Below are 21,613 nucleotides of genomic sequence, written 5' to 3'. Positions count from 1 at the left end.
TTAGCATGATGGAAATGTTCATTATCCTGATTGTGGTGATGGCTTCCTTAGTGATATTTGTCGCTTTAAATAGGTGTGAGCCCCCCACCCCCACCCCGGGTGGCTCAGTCTGTTAAGCGTCTGACTCTTGATTTCCACCCAGGTCCTGACCTCATAGCTCATGAAACTGAGCCCCATGTCGGGCTCTGCCCTGACAGCACGGAGCCTGCTTGGGACTCTCTCTCCCCCTCTCTCTCTCTGCCCCTTCCTCTCCCTCTCAAAATAAACAAATAAACTTAAAAAACATGTGGTTTATTTTACCTCAAGTACACCTCAATAAACTGTTAAAAAATAAGTTTGGCGAATATCGTATTTGGAATTTGTATTCCAAGTCAGTCTTCTGGGACACGTGATTATTTTGTTTCTCTTGGAATTATAGAACAACAACAAAAAAGCCCAACATGAAAGCCTACACACCTCTCCCAGTTCCGCAGCTATTGCGGGCTGCAATAACATGGTCATTTTCTGTATGAGCCATGGTGAGGCAACAGGATTAGTCTTGAAGGTCATGCTTCCATTCTTGTGAGATGAGGGGTCGAGAGGATGTTGTCGCTTTGAGCACCAAAAGAGGGCACGAGCAGAAGCATCCCAACCTCAGGACTGAAAAAGTCCCCTCCTTGTGTCCCGTTTTGCTTTCTAGAGAGGTGAGTGGCTGCGGTTTGGAAGGAAAAGAAGAGTGAAGTGCCAGCTGGAGCTCAGCCCTCTGTGGCCACCCACCCCGCCCCCTGGTCCCCGTAAGCAGCAGTGTCACGTAGAGGGGCGTCTTTGCGCCTGCGCGTGGTGGCAGAGAGAAGGAAGACAAGGTGACCAGAGGTTTTCAGGTTACAGGGTACTATGACTTTGGATAGACACACTCAGGGGAGTCCCAAACTCGCTCAATGCCTCTGCTATCTTGTTGCCCCAAAGACAGCTGCCTCCCACTCAGCACAGAGAGAATCCTCAGAGAATAGCCAGAGCCAGGAGGCCACCAGCCGGATACAGGGGGTGACCTGGCCTTGCACGCATAGGTCAAGATGGGGACCGGGTGGAGGTTCCAGCAACAGCTGCTGTGACCACCCCTTGGGGACAGCTGCAGTATCAGCCATCCGTGCTTTGCACACCCAGGACCATGCATGCGTCCACACCGCGGGGGAGATTGTACCTGGCCTCACATCACGGCTTGGTCACTTACCAGCCCTGTGCTTTGGGCAAGTTACTTGACATGCCCCAGTCTCTCCATCAATAAAATGGAGACAACACAGTTGCAAGACTTAAAGGAGCTAGTAGCTGCCCAAGGTCTAGACGGGCTCCCGACACAGGGCACGCTTGCTGACGCGTTTGCTATTGTTGCGTTATTCTATCCTTTTACACACCCCTCTCCTGCCCTTTTCTACACCCATCGGAACTCAGGCCCGTGTACATGGCCGACCAAACATCCGACCGCTTCACTTCTGGGTGTGGCGGGAAGTTCCCTAACACACTTAGACCGAGTTCTTCAGGTCTGGGGCTCTTGCTGTTTATATCTACCGCTCTGGCTACTAAGAACCGCACAGGAGACCTGGAACCCACGTCTTGGGGCAGGGAGGCCTGGGCGGGCTGATCCGTGCAGGTCCTGCCATCTCCAGCAGGGGGCGATCGGCACCAAGCTTTGCTGGGCATCGAGCGTTGTTCCTCCCGACCCGGGGGCGGGAACGACTCGCTGATTACTGTTGGAGGGAGAGCGGCCCAGGTTCGAAAGCTGCGGGTGGATTTGAGGGCACAGCACCTCCCCAGACCCCTGGCTTTCCTAGTTCCCATCTGTCCCTGCTTTCCGGAGGAGGAGCCTCTTGCCATGGGTGGCTTTGCCTCAGTTTCCCAGTGTGTAAAACAGGGGTTGTCATCTCTGCCTCCTCCGAGGTTTCCCGCATGTGAATGAATCGCTAGCAGGAAGGGCAGGTCCGGGAGGCTCCGGGGCCAGCCCACAAACACAGCTGGGAAAAGCCATTTCCCTAAGAAGCAACACCAGAGAATGGGAGAGGCTGTCCCAAACCCGGAGCAGGCGGCCTCCAGCCAGCTGCTGATGCACCAGCTGCAGTGTCCCCAACTGTCCCAGATCTTGGCCCCATAGTGCCCTGCCCTTCCCCGCGCGCCCCACCCCACCCCCTTTCCCCGCGTCAATCCTTGCACCAGGGAGGGGCTTCTAAGCCCGAGTTGAGGACTTCCCGACCCCCTCCTGATCCAAACAGCACAAATGAAACACCAAAAAAAAAAAAAAAAAAAAATCAAATTTTTATTGTTTGATTAATAAACTGGATTGGAGGGGCAAAAGTGGGGTGTGTGGGGACACACCCAGCTTTGATTAGTCAGAAACTCCTGTTAACTGTGTACAAAATGTTACAAAAATCACGTAAAAAAGAGGGTCAGCAAAGCAGCAGCCTTAGGGAGGGCTCAAGGTTCCTGGGAGGCTGAGAAATGGGCCCAGCCTGGCCTCCGGGGTGTGGCCGTGGGACTGGGGGCGCCTGGGGGCCACACGCCCTCTCCACCACCAGGCACCCATGCTCTCCTCCCTCCTCCTGTACAAATTGCTACGAAATCGCCTTCAAATGGGCATAAACACCACAGGCCAAGGCACTGCCAGAAATGCCACGGGCCCTGAGCTGGGCGCTGGGCACCCCCTTGCCCGGTGGCCCAGGCCCGGAGAAGGGACGCTCTTGTCCGTGCCTAAGAGTGAGGGCAGGCACGGGATCCCGGGCCTGGGGAGGGGCTCCGCTCCCCAGAGAGGCAGTGGCCGTAGGAGGTCCGAGCAGGCCACCAGAGCAAAACACAGCCGGGGCTTTGGACAGTGCCAAGTCTGCGGAGAGGACCCACGGTCCTGTCCGGCCACTGCGGCGTGGCCTGAGTGGTGCTGTCGCGGCACGGTCCTGCGGGAGCTGCTGCCCCAGGCTGGGGTGCTAGTTGGGGTAGCACATGCAGCATCCTGTGCCTGCCGCCTCCACGCTGGCCTTGGCACCAGGTCCCAAGAGCCCATCGGTGACAGAGTGCTCCATGATGATGTCCTCTACCCGGGTGATGTACAGGACTGTCAGCAGCACCCCCAGGAACTGAAGAGAAAGGGCAGGGTGGGCGAGAGCATGCGGGGGATCTGTATGGCCCTCTCTGGCAGCCCCCAACCCGGGCCCTCCTCTCCCCCTCCCAGGAAATCCCAGAGACCCTCCGTGCGCCCCATCAGCAGAGGCCCCTCCGCTCTGGGACCCCTGTCTCCACCCCGGCCATGCCGCTCACTATCTAGGGGACCTCGGGCAGGTCACTCAACCTTGCCAAGCCTCAGTTTCCTCCTCCGTAAAGTGGGCATGATAACAGCATCTACCTCACAGAATTGAAGAAGGCAGTGTCGCCGAAGCACTTGGAAGAGCTTTATAAGCAGAGCTACTGCCATTCGCCCTCCCTTCCAGGCCTTTCTGCCCTCCAGGTGAGCCCAGACTGATGGCACAAGAGCGTTCTTCACCCCACCCCGTTGTACCTTTTCTGCTCTCTGTCACCACCAAGCCATGCTTTCTCCAAACCGACACCTTGCCCGCCACCCTACTTCCAGCTCCCCTCCCTGGGTGGAGGGGGGACCAGCCCACCTGGGGGAGCAGGATGCCCAGCAGGAGGCCCGCCATGATGGTGTAGTTGTCCATGAACCAGATGATCACGGCGTTGGTGCAGCCTCGCACGTAGATGACATCCTGCACGCTGAGGCGCTGCACAGGGAGGAGCCTGGCTGACACCTGACCCGCCAGAGCCCCAGCCCCCACTCTGCTGCTCACTCGACGTCCAGGCAAGTCCCTCCACCTCGGTGAGCCTCAGTTTCTCACATGCACTACGAGCAGGTGGCTCTAACCGGCGGGTCTCAGTGGGCAGCAGTGTTCCTTAGAGAGCACCGAGGACATTCTGGTGGCACTTCTGGGTGTCACGCAGCTGGGGTTGGGGGCTGAGGGACTACGGAGCTAAGGGCGATCCTATCCCACAAACAACGGCCCTGTCTACCTGCCTCTCAGAAGTCCCCCAGGGGCATCTAGACGGCTGGAAACCCATCCATAATTATCTGAGCCAAAAGCCCAACTTCAGGTACTTATAAAAACCACAGTGTTTTCTGTGTGGTTTTACTGTACACAAATACATAGTATACATACACACACACACACACGTATGCTATATATAACTTTGCATAAATACTACTATGTAAATTACAGAATGATCATACGGTATTTTGTCTGGAATTTTATCAAGAATTGTTCGCCATATTGGAAAAATAATGCCTGTGGTATACACGTTCCCGCCTACCCTGCCGGGGGTGTCAGCTGCCCCTGTGGTACAAACCCGTGACTGCTTTTTTTTGCGTCTTCTGTTGTATCTAATGCCTGAGCATTTCCATGTGAAGTATGCTATAGGATTGTAAGTTGTTCTATTTCTCCTTTTATCTCGGATCCATCCCTCGTTCTGAAATTGGGTGTGTCGGTAGATTATATTATCTGTGGATTTCATTTTGAGATAATAACAAGGGCATTCCCACATGATTTTATAATACCTGGGCATCGGGTCTGATGGCTTGAGAACCTCTGCTAGTCTATGGCTCTCCAGCTGAAATGTGTGTCAGAAGCACCTGCTGGGCTCTGCCCCAAGAATGTGTGTTTCTGGCAAGTTCCCAAGGCTGCTGTCACTGCTGGCCCAGGGAACTCACTCCTCACAGGCACCTCAAGCCATCATGATTTTTAGCTCCCTCCCAACACCACCCCAGTGTCTCTCTTAGTCCCCGGAGTTGCAAGGCAGACCGGTGCTGAGCACGGCTGGGCACACGGGCATGCGGGGGGCACTGGCAAAGGCACGCTGACCTCACACCGAAAATCCACAGTAGGTGCTCAGTAAACACAGGCAGGCAGCCCCTCCCAGCCTGGGGGGTTCTTGGCTCCCTGAGTCCTTCTGTATCTGGCCACAGGCGGAAAATCCTGGCAGCACCTGACTCCTATTCACAGCCAGGAGCCCCACCCCCAGGAACCCTTCCAGTCACCCCGCGGAGGGGACAGGAAGAGCAACATTTCTCAAGGAAAGAGATTCCAAAGACATTACCTCCTTGTCAATAGTTCTGTAGCCGCACATGGTGTTGACAACTTCTGTCTGAAACAGAAATGTGTATTAGCTGACACATAATGCTTACTGTACAAGACGCTATCATTCTCCCCTTTTACTGGTGAAAGGACGGAGGCACAGAGTCCGTATGAATGGAGCTGAGATTCCCTCCCAGGCCATCTGGCTAAAGTCTGCATCCTAGCCTCCCCAACTCCCCGCGCCTGCCAAGAGATGCCCAGGAGGAGGGACAGGAAGGTTAGTTCTGCGGCATTTGGAGAAGAGGACAACTCCTCCACCAGGGGCAGCCCAGGAACCCAGAGAAAAGCGTGCCGTCCCGGGCTCCCTTGCTGCCCCAGGGCCACGGTTTGCGACATGGCCATACTCGGTCTCAGAGATGAGGGCTGGGCTGTTCTTGCTCCACGGACTTTTACGAGGCAAAACCTCAGATGGCAGCCAGGACCCTGGCCAGCTGTGGTTTACCTGAGGACAAGGCTGAGGCCGCTGACCACACACTTCCTTGCCCCTGCAGACTGCCAACCCACCAGCCAAGGCACCACCCGGGTGTTCTTCCGGGAAGAGAGTTGCTCTCAGGACAGGGAAAGCTGGGGTCGTCCCTGGACCCCCTCAAGCCCCTTCTCAGCGTCAGGACTGGCAGGGGCACATTCCAGCACTGTCTATGCCCCGTGCGGCCTCCTTCTCATTCTACAAAGTGGCAGAAAGCTAGATGCCCCGGCCCCACCCTGTGACATCCAACTGAGAGCTGCTGTCGCTCAGGGCACTGCAGGTGGCAGCAGTGAGAGCAGGAGAGTGGCCTGGGCAGCCTCTGGCATCATGCTACCTGGTCCGGGTCTTGCTCTGCTACTTATGAGCTCTGTGACCCGTCTTAGATGGCACTCAATCAGTATTTGTTGAATGAATGAATGAATGAATGAATGAGATTCCTCGGTGTCTTCGATGAAGCAATGGTGATCAGTAAACCCACCTCACGGGGCTGTTTTGACCATAAAGTGAGGTACACCCGTCAATGGCTTATCTCAGGGCCAGCCACGTGGAAGAACAAAGGGATGCTGGCTAGAGTGACTTTGGACACAATCCCAGCCCCTGGAAGGCAAGGAAGGCTGTCAACTCCCCTTCCAAAAGAGCAGGTTGGACCGCAGGCCTCATCTCAGATGTCAGGACCTGGTTCGTGGGCAAAATAACCTCCCTCAGTCTAGACTGTACCCCAGGTGCCCTCTGATCCCAAACTGGCCAACATCCACTTAACACAGGTCAGCATTTGTGGCTCCTCCAGGGGGTGAACACGACCCCCATGGAGAGGGTCAGGCCTGGGAAGCAGGTGAATGATAGAATGACGGGAATGATAGAAAATGGTAGAAAACACCTTACTTGTTCATTCATCCACTGAACAAATATTAACTGAGCACCTATTATGTACCAATCAATGGTCTAGGTGTCGGGAATGTAGAAAAACAAAGGAAAGTCCTTGCCTTCATGGAACTTATATTCTAGAAAGGGGGACCCACAATGAACATAATAAGTAGGTCATCTGCATGGTATATGGAAGGCAACAAGATTAACCACTTTGCACAGTGCTCCCAGCCCTGGAGACATCACCCCTGCCCTCAGGGAGCAGACATGCACCTGGCAAGGCCTCTTTTGCACCCACAGCCCAGACCCCTCCTCTGGACACGCCTCCCCTGCCAGGAGAGCCCCCTCCGAGGGTTGGGGAGTAACAGGCTTCCATGGCTCTTTCCAAAGGTAAAGCCTGTCTAGGTTTGAGCACAGAACCAGTATTCTCCAGAGCCTCTGCTGAAGGTTCGCAGGCCCCGAGACCAGTACTTGGTGGCCTTTTCCATCTGGCACAGGGCCACAGAGAGGAGGTCACGAAGGGGGCTTCTGAGCAGCCCAAAAATGAACGCAGCAAAGTTCACAAGGGTTCTTCCCAAGTGCTGCCTCTCACTCTGGCACAGGGCTGATGAGCTGGGGTACCTGGGGTCTGAGAGGCCAGGGAGATGGGGGAGAGAGGCCTTGGGGGACAGGCCCCTGAAGGATAGCCAAAACCGAGAGGGTGGATATGTATAAACATGGGCCCAAGAGCTCAACAGGCACGGCAGTCTGAGGCCATTTAACGTAGAGGCAGAGTGCCCTCTACGCCAACCCAAGCCTTGGGGACATCACAGCATAACCAAATTTTACCTGAGTGATCCCTGTTGCTGTTTCCAGTCTCCTGTAGGAAGCCTGGTATAAGACATTTCTTTTAATGCTGAGAGCTGGGGGGGAAAGTGACTTTCCCTGAAGAAGCAGCTTGCTTTCCTCCGTTGAACCTAACTATGTATATTATGTTCACGTCTCCCCTTTTCCTTTGGCTGCCAGGAAGCTCTCAACCACCAAGCATAAGGCTCTGGTTTCTGATTATTTTCAGTTTGAGTTTTTTTCTATGTATTTCCTGTGTGTCCATTCAGACCCGTGGCTAAATGAAATAGGGTAAAATAAAAAGATCCATACACGAGTTCACACGCAGATTCTAGGAAGGAAGGAAACACCCTCTTTTCTATCGCGAGAGGAAAATCACGTGGGAGACACAAGGTGAGCCCACCAGTGGTTCTGTAATACAGGACCAGAGATAGCCCAGCTGGGTGAGTGTCACCTCCCCACCTCACTGTTCCCGTCCAGATGCGGACTTGACAATTCACTTCTCTGCAGGGTCCGTGTTGATATGCCCAGCCTGGACTTTTCCCCACACTCCAGACGCCTATATCCACCTGCCTCTTGGACATGCCTGCTGGAATGTCACCCAGCTCCCAAGCTCCGCCTGTCACACTGAACCCCTGATCCCCCAAACCTGCCTCACTGCTGTCCTCCCCTCTCAGGCAACAGTAGCCCCGTCTTTCGTGTGGCTCAAGCCAAGATCCGGGAGTCCTCCTTATTTCTCCCTTTCCCCCACCTCCCATATCTGAACTGTCGGCAAATCTTGTGCAATTACGTGCAAAGCAAAGCCAGAAGCTGACCACGTTTTATCACCTCCGCTACCATCGCCTGACTCTGAGCCTCTGTCTTCTCCCACCTGGTGGGGTGGGTGCTTCCCGGAACCCCCGAAACACTGGGAGCACAATTGGCAGGAGCCTTAGCTGTCGGCCCTTGTGATGATTGTTACGTGTCGTTAATTTTATGTGTCAACTTGACCGGGCCCGGGGTGGGGTGCCCAGGTATTTAGTCATACATTATTCTGGGTGTTTCCCTGAGGGTGTTTTTCAGTGAGATTAATATTTAAGTCAGTACATGGAGTAAGACAGATTGCTCTCCCTAATGTGGGTGGGCCTCATCCGATCAGTGGAAGGCCTGCACAGAACAAAAAGGCTGCCCTCCCCCAAGTAACCGAGAATTCTTCCTGCCCGACGAACTGCCCACCTGAACTAAGACACTGGCTCTTCCTGGCTCTTGAGCCTCCAGCCCTCGGACAGGAACTACCCCGTCAGCTCTCCTGCTTCTCAGGCTGTTGGACTCAGACTGGAGCTAAACCATTGGCTCTCCTGGATACCCAGCTTGCTGACTCGTCCTGCAGACCTTGCTCTCGCTAACCAGCAACGCAGAGCCTGCTTCCCGGACGGCCTGACCTGTGACACACGGACCGCCCCTAATCAGACTCCCCATGTTCACCTCTGCCCTCCCAGCAGTCAGCATGATCCTAGTAAACCTGAAGTCAGATCTGCCACTCAAGCCCTCCATTTGACCCCTTGTCCCTCCAGGGAAAACCAAAGTCCTGACCATGGTCTTTAGGGCACCCATGACCTCCCCAACTTGATCTGCTACTGTTCTCCCCCACGCTCACTCTGCTCCAGCCACAGTGGTTTCTGTGCTGTTTCTCAAATGTACCGGGCAATTCCCACCCCAGGGCCTTTGCATGTGCACTTCCCTGCCAGGAAGTGCATCCTCCAGATATGCATGGCTTACTCCTTCACTTCCTTCAGGGTGTTATGAGAACTACCTTCTCAGTATCTAAAATCACAATCTTTCACGCCCCTGCTTTATTTTTCTCCTTAGCATTTACCACCTTTGAGGGTACAATCTGGCCCATACTTTGTTGGTCTAGAACGTCAGTACCGTGCAGGCAGTTCTCCATGTGTCTACAGACCCCCAGGACCTCAAATCACATCTGGCACATAGCGGGTCCTCAACAAATATATGCTGAATGAATGAACACACGTAGGACTTCCAGAGCTTGACGTGGACATTCAGGTGCCACTGCCCTATGTGATGAAGTTCAGGATCACCGCCCCCCCCCACACACACACAAACACAGGCTTCTCTGAAAATGCTGGGCTCTTCTCCAGTGCTCCCCCTTCCCAGAAAGCTACCCTAAAACGGCAGCTAAAACTTCCTAACAAACCTTCTCTCCTGGTCCAGGCTCTTTTTAGGGCCGATGCACTTGGCACTGACTCCTTGACTCAAGGGTGAGGCCCCACCCCCACCCCCCCCCCACGCCCACCGGCAGCTGCTTGGTTTACAGAATCCAAGCAGTGGGCACAGAATGGTAGAGATGTTCGAAAAGACATTTTCCATGACTGTTCAGGCATGAGTAATTGCAAAGCTCTCCACCTCATTCCAATCCAGAAACCGAGCAGTTGGGGGACACGTTAGTCAAACACAGGATTGAAGAAGCCCTTCGTTTATAAGTGGCGACTACACAGGACAGCCTCCCACGAAGGCAGGCCCCTGATGTTTGGGTGCCTCAATTTCTTCATCTGTACAGTGGGTAAAATAACAGGACCTATCCCAAGGTGTTGGGGAAAGGGCTGAATAATCCAAGAGAGCCTAGGACGGGCCTGCACGTGAGAAGTGTTCACTAGCTGTTCGTGACCACTGCTCTTAAAGACCAGCCTTCCACGCCCCCACCCCCAGATGCACCCCTGTCAGTGGCCCTGGGGACTCGGGAAGCCGTGGCAATGACCACCACCTCCTGCCCCACCCCACCCCCTTCCTGAAAGACGAGAGGCGCCTGGCCAGCCCGGGAGGCCAGGAGCAGCGGGTACCGTGTTTCTGACGCAGCAGGTGTAAGGCACCCCGCAGGCCAGGGGTCCGGGGGCGTCGCAGGCGTGGTACTGGTTTTTGCTCCAATCCCGGTAGTCTTCCCCGCCGCAGCACTTAAACTGAGAGAGAGGCGAGCAGAGGGGTGCCGTGTCACCACCGAGGCCCCAGGCACGGACCAGGAAGGGGCCCTGCCGGGAGACCCTGTGGCTTATGATGGGTCTCCTGGTAGGGGGAGCACCCAGGGCCGTGGTCGGCAGGTTGTCCTGTGCTCTCCCGGGAGGCAGTGAGCACCCCATCGCCGGAGGGGCACGCAGGCCAAGGCTGGGCAGCCTCCCAGGGTGGGTATGGGGAGGGTACTAAACACTGGAGGGAAAGTTCTCTTCGACCCCCACCTTCACGTCCCCAGTGCAGCTGCTCAACCCTGAAGGTCCCAGAGACTAGGGCTCCATGGACGCCCCCACAGCCCAGTGGCGTTATGCCACAGCCACCCCAGCTCGGCCTGGGGGTGTCCCTCAGCAAAGGGACACACACACGGCCTGCCATGTGGGCTCGGGACCGAGGGTGGGGACAGGGCGGGCCTCCTTTCCCCCTGGCTTAGCTTCTCCGGGCACCAGCCCCTGCACTGGCACAGATCCGGGGAGGCAGTGGCTCCCTGGAGGAGGAGGAGGAGGAGCGAGTGGAGGAGGGGGAACGGGGGAGGAGCGGCCGTCCGTTGGGAGGTCAGGGAGGCCCCTCTGAAGACATGACATTTAATCTGAAACACGAACAGCAGGAAAGAGCCAGTCACCAGTGCATAGGCCCCACAGAATGAGCCAGTGGTATGTGGGCAGCGGGCACAGAGGCCTGTCAGGAGCAGGGGGAGTGAGAGGGGAGGGATGAAGGGGAGAGGCCGGCCTGGGCCGCACCACGCAGAGCCTACTGAGCCAGAAAGAGTAGGGAGCTGAGATCATATTCTGAGTGATGGGGAGTCGCTGCAGGGTTGACTAGGGGAGTGACGATGCCAGAGAGACACAAAGCAGACACCCTTCCGCAGCCCCCCCAGGGAGCCCTTCCGGCAGTTTTTAAGACCTGGAAGTGCCTCCCCAGGGTGCAGTTAAAGGACATTTGCTTTGCAGTCCAAGAGACCAGAGTTCAAATCCTCAGGCTACCCCTCCTAGCTGTGTGACTTTGGGCAAGCTGACCAGCCTCTCTGGGCCTCGGATCCTCATCCGCAAAGCAGGAAGAGCAATGCCAGCTCTGCACAGCTGAGCTGAGGGTGACAGAGCCAGGCCATACACGAAGCACTCAGCGTGGGGCCTGGCACCGAGCATGAGTCACCCCCACCCCGCCCCACCCGGGGAGAAATGAAATCCCCAAGCCAGTTGAAGGCTGGTTCCAATAAAAACATCATGCTTCACCCAATGGTCAGAGCTGGCCGACACACCCCTGGCAGAGAGGGGCCTCCCGGAGGCTGCACCTGTTGTGACCACAGTGAAGGCCTGAGCCAAGGGAGTGGCCACTGCGGGTGGCCCTGGGTGCGGTGAGATTTGGTTCTCACTGACGGCTAGCATGGGAACCAGGTCCCGAGGCCATGTCCCCAGAAGTGCAACGTCAAGGCACAATGACATCAGGACATCAAGAGCGAGGGGCCGTCCGTATTCCCCCCCCTCCCCGATGCAGATGAGGAACCTGAGGCTCAGGACTAAATGAGACCGAGGTGTAGAAGCCACTGAGGGCTTATCATTGCATCGACAGACTTGGGTAGACGTTGTGGGGAGAAGGACAGTGTCCCAAAATGACAACCGTCGCGTTCACAGAAGTGCTATGGGGGAAAAGGGGATGTCGTGTTCTGTTCCCCAATGCGGAGGATGTGGGATCAGGGATGAGCTCTTTCCACATCAGGGCTGTCCCTGACTTGACAGGGAGTGAGCTCCCCGTCACTGAACGGACTCTGAACTGGGTGGCTTGGAGGTCACTCCCACCTCAAGGAAGGATGGTCTTTGCCCATTAGAGAAGGGTACCCTGGGACCCTGCAAGGTGGCTTATAGTTTTACCTGACCTTATTCTTTTTGGGGGGAGGGGAGGGTGGTAACTAAGGAGAGACAAGAAGAGTAAGGACATTCTGGGCCAGGCACGTGGGCAGAGGACTGGTTGAGAAGGTCAGGCCCTACACTTGGTGGCTGTCTATGGCACACCGTTGCCTCCCAACGTGGCCAGCTACTTGCTTTGGGAGCGGACAAGCCGCTGCTCTGTCACCCTCACCCTCTTGAGCAGGGTCCCGAGTCGGGGGGCAAAGGGCACGGCAGCTGTGTCTCTGACCCACGGCGCCTGGCTCACCTCCTTCTGAACAAAGTCCATGATGTTTTTGAAGTCCAGATCGTCATAGTAGTTCTCGATTCCTCTTCGAATGTTGTCATTCAGAAAGTCGATGGTCTATTTAGATGGAGACAGTATGAAAGAGACAGACCTCCCCTCCCTGAGCCCAACCCAAGGTCTCCCAGGACTCGGGATTGGAACAGAGTGCCCACGTGCCCAAGTAGCTCCCACCCCGCCTGCACGAACGCCCCACCACATCCCTGCCCACACCCTCTCCATGCCCCCCATGCCCATCTGATGCCTTAGTCCCTCTGCCATGTCTAAGCAGGAGTGATTCACACGCTTTCCCATACAGATCAGATAGGCCAGGACCCAAGAGATGGGGCCCTTCCCCAGGGAAGCAGCCACACCAGGCTGGGACTGGGCTGGCCCTGGTGCCTGTCTGGTGCTCCTTCCACTGTCCAAAGACAGGCCTGAAGTGAGTCTTCCTTTTGTCCTCCAGACCTCCTCTCCACTCTCAGCTGCTATCCAAGCTCTTGTGTTATAGATAAGGAAACTGAGGCCCAAAGAGGGGCCTGACTCTGCCAGGGCACAGAGCAGGCAGGCTAGGGGCCTGGCCAGGACTGGAAATCAGCTCTCCCCACTTCCCCAGCGGTTCATCGCTGCGGGGCTCTGGCCTGAACAAAGGGCCCACCCCCTAGCTCGGACCGGGAGGGGTGCTGGCACATCGCCCTCTCCCGGTCACACTGGGCCTTCTGGATCAACAGCTCGGCTGTTGTGCTAAAATCCAGGAGCACAAAAGGCCCCACAGCGGGCAGGGGTGGGGGCAGGAGTGTGGGCAGCCCAACCCCAAGCTCAGAGCAACAATCAGGGCTTTCAGAGCGGGGAGGCCTGCATATCACCAGAGATCGTGCTGGCACAAAGGGGGCATTCTTGGCTCTGGAGCCAGACGATCCCCAGGGGAGGCGCCTGTGGGCGCCCCTGGGAAAACCGGGCCCTGGGTCCCAGGCCTGGTCCTGGGCTGCAGGCCCCACCACAGCCACTTCTCCTCTCTGAGCCTGAGTTACCCACTGGTAAACCAAACCTGCAGGCCCGTCTTTAAGGTAACTTCCAGTTCCGAGGACCAAAGACTAAGCTGAGAGATGCTGTCGAGGCTCAGAGTCAAGAACAGGCCCCGCAGCCAGCCAGGCCGCGGACGCCGCATTTAATACCCGAGCCTCCAGTTCCTCACCTGCAAAATGGGGAGGACGGTCCTCTGCCTTGTAGAGATGTGAGTGTAGACAGCCTCCAGAACAAAAGCCGGCGGCTAGCCTGGGACCCCACAAACACCCTGCAGCCCAGGGAGGCCATCTGACCACAGTCACCTCACTGGTCACTGGCAGAGAGACGCTAGAACCAAGGTGGCGAACCCCCAGCCTGACAACACTAAGAAGCCAAAATAAGAACTCAAGGTTCAGTTTGGGGTCATCTCCCCACATCATCTCCAGTATCAGGAAGAGAGGAACAAAGGGTACATCAGCCGCGTGCTTCCCGACATTCACTGCTCAAAGCCAAGACAATAAAGGAGACCGGCTCGGGGAAGCCTATCTCTGTGGCCAGAAGGAAAACCCTCTGCTGATGAAGGCCAGCTGCTCAGAAGCAGACCTAGGAGCCGACAACCTTGACGGTGGCCTGCGGGGGACGTGGGGCAAGTCCACTCACGGGCGCGCCAACGACCGTGCTCTCACCAGCCCTCAGCCCCTGCGTGGATCCCGGGGCAGGGGCCGGCTGGCCACACAACCCGTGCAGAGCAGGGACCCGCCTGGCCTCAGGCCCACGCTTCTCAGAGGCCCCAGGCCATGAAACCTTTCCAACCTTGGGTGCCTGCTCCTCTGGGTGATGAAGGGACAGGCCAGCCAGCTGGGACACTGTTGGGGGCACCTAAGAAACAGGACACTAGGGTGGGGCCGGTCTGCCACCCAGGGTAGGGCAAGGGAATGAGCTCATGGCATTGAACGGCACACTGCAGGGGGCCCCTGGGTGAGCGGAGATGCAGGGGTGATGCCAGGGTCAGGGCCTGTTTCAGTCAATTCTCGAAGCATTGCAGACACAGTCCCCCGTGTCCCCCTGGACCTACCCCAGTCCAGTGGCCACCTCCTCGCCCCTCTACTGGGTCACATACTGTTGGGACTCCCCCGGGGCTAGAGCTGGGGGGCAGGGGATGAGGGCAGGAGGCCCGGGACAGGGTCAGCCGAGGGGAGAAGCCTCTCCCTCCCTCTTTGCTGAGCCGCTCTGACCTTTCTCTCCAAACCGTCTCAGTCTCTGGGCACTTTCCAAACATGCTGACTCCGAAAAAGGCCTCTGTGAAAATCAGGCCTCCCATCTGGTAAGCTGAGCCGGGCCCCTGCAGGGAAGGGAGGCCCCGCCAGAGGTCCGTGGAATGGGCAGGAGGAACAGATGTCCCAGGCCGCGTGGACCGTCCCCAGTTCCTCGCGCTGCCTGTGGCACCGTGAATATGTGGCCTCAGGGGCCACATGGCCCGGGCTAAACTAAGCAAAGAGTAAGCAAACATCAAAGGCCACAAGATTTTCAGAGCATGGTGTTTAAACCACCAGAGGCAAGCTACAAAGAGCTGTCCTTTCTAGTTCTTTCTTTTAAATCTAGTCTTAAAGTTATCCAAAGCCTCCACAGCAGCTTTCCCAGTAGAGGTACTTTCTGCTTTTAAATGGAACTGGGGAGCCCGAGGAATCGGGGAGCCTGGGCCGCTCAGTTGGTTAAGCGACCAACTCTTGGTCTTAGCTCAAGTCATGATCTCGGCTCAGGTCATGAGCTCCTGGTTCGTGAGTTCCAGCCCCACATCAGGCTCTGCACTGACAGCGTGGAGCCTGCTTGGGGTTCTGTCTCTCCTTCTTTCTGCCCCTCCCCTGCTTGTGCTTTCTCTCTCTCTCTCTCTCTCTCTTTCAAAATAAATAAATAAACTTTAAAAAACTGAATGAGGAATCAAGGGAGTGGGACCCGTGGCAGCCGCAACCCGGGGCTGGGAGGCTGGGAGCAGGCAGAGAAGGGAGGAGGGGCAGGACGTTGGCAGGAGCCTCCTGCCTGGCCTCTGGGGATGGAGCTTCCGCTGCCTTCTCCTCAGCTCCCGAGACCCCAGGCTGCGGCCCCACTGCCACCAGTACCAGCCCGGTTCCCACAGTGTGGAAGGGGGTGCTTGGCCTAGGACTTCCTTCCCTTGCACCTGGGCTGAGCCAGCACCTCTGGGTTTCCCTCAGTGCCACAGACTGTGGGGACTTGTCCTCTTGCCTCCAGTCCTGAGAGCGGGCCCAAATCTAACAAGCAAGACCAGAAGAGAACCCAGGAAGCAAGAAAAAAGGAGCAGAGAAAGCTACAAGGTTCTCCGGAACATGTGCTAGACCCTTCCTCAGACCTGGCCGGACGTCACGGGTTTAATCCCGAGGGAGAGGAGGCCATGCTTCAGCTTCGCAGGTGTTTGGGGCTCCAGCTGTCCCTCCCACACTCTGTCCACAGCAGGGCACCCCGGCTGTGAGGGTCTGGCCAGATCTCAGCAGAACCTTCTCTACTTGGCTCCAGATGGGAAAGATATATACGTTTGCGTGCTCAGCCAAGCGGGCCACCGTGCCTTCTCCTTTCTCCCTGCCCCTGAACTTCAAGGGCATGTCCAGAACCAGGTAGTGCCAGGGCTGTGATAAAAAAAAAAACAGACTGGGTGCTGTCCACTGTTCCCTGGCCTGGTGTTGGGTGTGACCACAGCACCCTCTGGTCAAGGCCAGGAAAGAGGCCACTCTTCACCCCTGCCTTGGTGGCAGAAGGAAGGTAGAGGCAAGGAGGCCTGCGACGGGCATACAGGTGTACCAGCTACAGCCCGGCACCCTCTGGGTGTCCCGCTCAGCTCTGCCTGACTGGGAACACATGGGCAGGAGCTGCCCTCCTCCCACACCCCTACACCCTCGGGAGAGGTCCTGGAGCAAGCTGGAGTACTAGGAGGTCAAGGTGAGACGCGAACCATTGTGGAGGTCACTCAGACTCTCCTCCCATTGGCTGGGGTCAGGACACTGCACTTCAGATGCCTGGGCCCTCGGGTCTCGGTGCCACTAGGCTCTGTACAAACAGAGAAGCCACTTCAGTCTGACCACCAGGTCATGCCTGACAGCAGAAACCCCACCCAGGGTCAGGGATGGAGACTTTCTTCCTTATATCCAGGAGCATGTTTATATATTGCTGCCTGGCTGGGGCCATGGCCCGTGCACCTTCCTGGGAACCCAGCGTGAGGTCGTTAGCCTAATTTGTCCTCATTTGTCACCAAGAGCGACTTAGACTTGACTGGTAGCCCGTGGGGCCAGGCTTGTTAACAGTGTGTCTCAGAGAAATATGTCTTCTCCTCTTGGTGAGGAGAAATGGAATCGCGAACTCACCTCCTCCTGGAAGCAGACCTTCATGGCTCCTCACCTTTTTCTCCACCTTACACCGCCCCTTCCTACTGCCATCAACAGCCAGGCTGTTTCCCTATCCTCACCATCGGCCAGTCTCATATTTTACATTCGGGTTGGAAGGGACATTGTTTTTTTTAGGTGGTATTTTTCCCCATGATTTTAAGAAAAAGAATATTTGGGAGCTAGGGAAAAAATACAAAGAAGAAATAAAAATCACCCTAGCCCTACCCCTCAGAGGATATAAAAGTTAATATGATAATATTTCTATTATCTTCCAGATTTTTCCAGACCTAGTTTTTTCATGGTGGAGATCTGACCGCATTTATAATTTCCTATCTCATTTTTCAATGATTTTGAATTCTGCGTCACAGGCATATGAGAACGTGGCCCACGATGAGCCTCCAAAGAGCTGAGAGCCCTGACGGTGAGGGTCCTTCCTGGGTTGCACACAGAGACCCTCCCCTGACAGGCCCCATGAAGGGACACACCATCCAATCCTCAGGGTTTGGGGATAGTGAGATAATGAGAAACTCTCAGCCCTGACCTTGACCCACGGCGTCCTCAGCTGTGAGGTCTAGGGGGTGGAGGTCCTTCGGTGGAAGAAGGAGTGGTGGGTGTCATGGCCGCTGCTGAGCTACAGGGCACTGGGAAGATGGCTGATCGGGCCGCCTTTGTGAGAGTGCTCTGGAAACCAGAACTGCTGCTCACTTAGGGTACCGTTTATGAAAACAGTCGATGCTGCTGACCACAACCTGGACCTGGCTCTAGCCAGGAAAGCACTATTCCGTAACCTCTGGAAAGCCACAGGCTGGCTGGGAGCCCGGCGGCTGCACAGAAACACATCCCCACGGACGAATGGAATAAACCTCTCGCCCCTCAGGCTGCTGAGAAATGAACCAACACCCCGATCTTCCAGCTCTGAGCAGACAGTCTGAAGAGCAGAAAAGGGGAAAAGGGAGGAGCAGGTAGTGACACCAGATCGAAAAGATAACTGATGAGGCAAAGAAAAAGGGAAATAAAAGAATATTTTGAGACAAACGAAAATGGAAACACGACATACCAAGACTTTGGGGATGCAGTGGAAACAGTCACGAGAAGGAAGTTTATAGTGATAAACATCTTCCTTAAGAAAAGAAGAGAACAACGTCAAATAAAAAATCTGACTTTACACCTCCAGGACGCAGAAGGAGAGGAGCGAACCAAGCCCCAAGTTAGTAGAGAGGGAAGGTAGTAACAAAGATCTGAGCAGAAATAAATGAAGTAGAGACTAGAAAGTCAATAAAAAAAGTATCTACAGGGGCGCCTGGGGGCTCAGTCAGTTAAGCGTCTGACTTCAGCTCAGGTCATGATCTCACAGCTAGTGGGTTCAAACCTTGCATCGGGCTCTGTGCTGACAGCTCAGGGCCTGGAGCCTGCTCTGGATTCTGTATCTCCCTCTCCCTCTCTGCTCTCTCTCCCTTTCTCAAAAATAAAATAAACATTAAAAAAATTAATAAAAAGACAAAAAAATGAAAAAATAAAATTAAAAGTTAAAAAAGAAATAGAAAATCTGAACAGACCAATCACAGGTCAGGAACTAGTAAACTAGTAAATGTCCAGGGCCAGACGCTTCACTGGTGAACTCTACCAAACACTTAAGGAATAATTAATACTAATCTTTCTCAAATTCTTCCAAGATATTGAAGAGGAGGAAACACTCTGAAGTCATTACGAGGCCAGCATTCCTCTGATACCAATGCCAAGCAAGGAGACTATAGGAAAAGACAAATATGGGCTAATATCTCTGATGAACATAGCTGCAAAAATCCTCAGAAAAATACCAGCAAACCAAATTCAACAGTACATTAAAAGGATCATACACCATGATCAAATGGGATTCATCCCTGGGATGCAAGAATGGTTCAACATCTGCAAATCAATCCATGTGATAACCACATTAACAATGAAGGATAAAAGTCACATGATCATTTTAACAGATGCAGAAAAAGTATTTGACAAAACTTGACATCCTTTTCTGATCAAAAAAACACTCAACAAATTAGGTGTAGAAAGAATGTACCTCAACATAACAAACACCATACATAATAAGCCCACAGCTGACATCATACTCAATGGTGAAAAGTAAAAGCTTCTCCTCTAAGATCAGGAAGAGACAAATGTCTACTCTCACTACTTCTATTCAACATAGTCCTGGAAGTCCTAAGCCAGAGCAAAGAAATTAGGCAAGAAAAAGAAATAAAAGTCATCTAAATCAGAAACGAAGAAGTAAAATTTTCTGTTTGCACACGACATGATCTTACATATACAAATCTTCAAGACTCCAGCAAAGATCTGTCAAAATTAATAAATGAATCCAGTAAAGTTGCAAGATACAAAAATCAACATACAAAAATCATTTGCATTTCTATACACTAACAATGAACTATCCAAAAAAAAAAAAAAAAAGAAATTAACAAACCCATTTACAATAGCATCAAGTTGAATAAACTATTTAGGGAGAAATTTAACCAAGGAAGTGGAAGATCTGTATACTGAAAATCATAAAACACTGATGAAAGAAATTGAAGACAACACAAATAAATGGAAAGTTATCCCTTGTTCTTGGATTGGGAGAATTAATATTCTAAACTATTCACACTACCCAAGGTGATCTACAGATTTAATGCAATACCTATCAAAATTCCAATGGCCTTTTTTCACAGAAATAGAAAAAATAATCTTAAAATTTGTATGGAACCATAACAGACCTCAAACAGCTAAAGCAACCTTGAGCACAAAAAGTAAGCTGGAGGCATCACACTTTCTGATTTCAAACTATATTACAAAGCTATAGGTATCAAAATAGTATGGTATTGGAAAAAAAAAAAAAAGACAAGACATACAGATCGACAAAACAGGATAGAGAGCCTAGAAATAAACCCAGTCATACCCACTAACTTTTGATAAAAGCACCAAGAATACACAACGGCAAAAAGATAGTCTCTTAAATGGTGCTGAGAAAACTAGATATCCACATGCAAAAGAATGAATTTGACCATCAGCTTACATCATACACAAAAGTCAATTCAAAATGGATAAAAGACCTAAACATAAGACCCGAAATTACAAAACTCTTAAAAGAAAACATAGGGGAAAAAGTCCTGCACGTCGGTCATGACAGTGATTTTTTGGATCCGACATCAAATGCACAAGCAACAAAGGCAAAAATAAAGAAGTGGGACTACATTACACTAAAAGGTTTCAGGGCACCTGGGTGGTTCCATCGGTTAAAATCTGACTCTTGATTTCAGCGCAGGTCATAATCTCACGGCTTGTGGGTTCAAGCTCCACATCAGGCTCTGCGCTGACAGCATGGAGCCTGCTTGGGATTCTCTCTGTCTTCCCCCCTGTCTCTCTGTCCCTCCCCTGCTCACACTCTCTCTCTTTCAAAATCAATAACCTTTTTTTTTTTAAGTTTCAACAAAAGAAATAATCAAAAAAAATGCAAAGACAACCAACAGAATGGGAGAAAATATTTGTAAACCATATATCTGATAAGAAGTTAATATCCAAAATGTATAAGGAAACCTTACAACTAAATAGCAAACAACTATGACAACAACAATTATGATCTGATTAAAAATGGGCAGAGGAACTAAATAGATGTTTTCGTAAAGAAGACATCCAGATGGCCAACGGGTATATGAAGAGATGCTCAACATCACTCATCATCAGGGAAATGCGAACTGAAACCTCAATGAGATACCACCTCATGCCTATTTGAATGGCTATTATCAAAAAGACAGGAGGTAACAAATATTGGAGGGGAGAAAAGGAAACCTTTGTACGCTGTAGGTGGGGATGTAAATTGGCACAACCATTGTGGAAAACAGTATGAAAGTTCCTCCAAAAATTAAAAATAATGGTGCAATATATCCTTTGGCTATATATAGTACAGCATTGTTCACAATAGCCAAACTATGGAAACAACCTAAGTACCCATTGACGGATGATGGAGATATATATGTATACATTTTTTAATTCATATATTTTTATTTTATTTTTTTACAGTTTATTTATTGATTTTTGAGAGAGAGACAGTGAACAAGCATGAGTCGGGGGAGGGCAGAGAGAGAAGGAGACAGAGAATCCCAAGCAAGCTCCCAGCTGTCAGTGCAGAGCCTGACACGGGGCTTGATCTCACAAACTGTGAGATCATGACCTGAGCTGAAATCAAGAGTCAGATGCTTAACCAACTGAGCCACCCAAGAGCCCCTATATATTTTTATTTTTATATTGTATTGTACATATATTCATCCATTGCATATACACACAATGAAATATTCTTTAGCCATAAAAAAAAAGAAGGAAATCTTCCATTTGTAACAACACGGATGGACCTAGAGAGCATTATGCTGAGTGAAATAAGCCAGACAGAGAAAGACAAATACTGTATTGGTATCACTTATACGTGGAATCTACAAAAAAGTTGGGCGGGGGGCGGGGGGGGCGGCGGGTAGTGGAGCCTGGGTGGCTCAGTCGGTTAAGAGTCTGACTTCAGCTCAGGTCATGATCTTATGGTTCGTGAGTTCGAGCTCCATGTTGGGCTCCGTGCTGGCAGTGCAAAGCCTGCTTAGGATTCTTGCTGTCTCCTCTCTCTCTTCCCCTTCCCTGCTCATGCTTTCTCTCTCTCTTCCCCTTCCCTGCTCATGCTCTCTCTCTCTCTCTCAAAATAAGCAAATAAACAAACAAATAAATAAATAATCTTTTTAAGA

General features: G+C 52.9%; 1 protein-coding gene across 2 annotated transcripts in view; it reads right to left on the bottom strand.

The window, feature by feature from the left end:
• Positions 1-275: 275 nt before the first annotated feature.
• The window catches only part of TSPAN15 (tetraspanin 15), a 51,658-nt gene continuing 30,320 nt past the window's right edge, over positions 276-21,613 (bottom strand). For both annotated transcript variants that reach the window (XM_042960587.1, XM_042960588.1), the window contains 6 exons: positions 12,451-12,546; positions 10,137-10,253; positions 5,107-5,154; positions 3,624-3,740; positions 1,588-3,098; positions 276-691 (listed from right to left, as the gene is read on the bottom strand). In XM_042960587.1, the coding sequence (XP_042816521.1) occupies positions 2,949-3,098; positions 3,624-3,740; positions 5,107-5,154; positions 10,137-10,253; positions 12,451-12,546 (528 nt within the window). In that variant the 3' untranslated portion in view covers positions 276-691; positions 1,588-2,948. The remainder of the gene's footprint in view (positions 692-1,587; positions 3,099-3,623; positions 3,741-5,106; positions 5,155-10,136; positions 10,254-12,450; positions 12,547-21,613) is intronic.

The sequence above is a fragment of the Panthera tigris genome, chromosome D2 (assembly GCF_018350195.1).
Source record: "Panthera tigris isolate Pti1 chromosome D2, P.tigris_Pti1_mat1.1, whole genome shotgun sequence".
Classification (NCBI taxonomy): Eukaryota; Metazoa; Chordata; class Mammalia; order Carnivora; family Felidae; genus Panthera; species Panthera tigris.
Note: the sequence above shows the minus strand (reverse complement) of the source record. Positions and strands in the feature narration are given on the sequence as shown.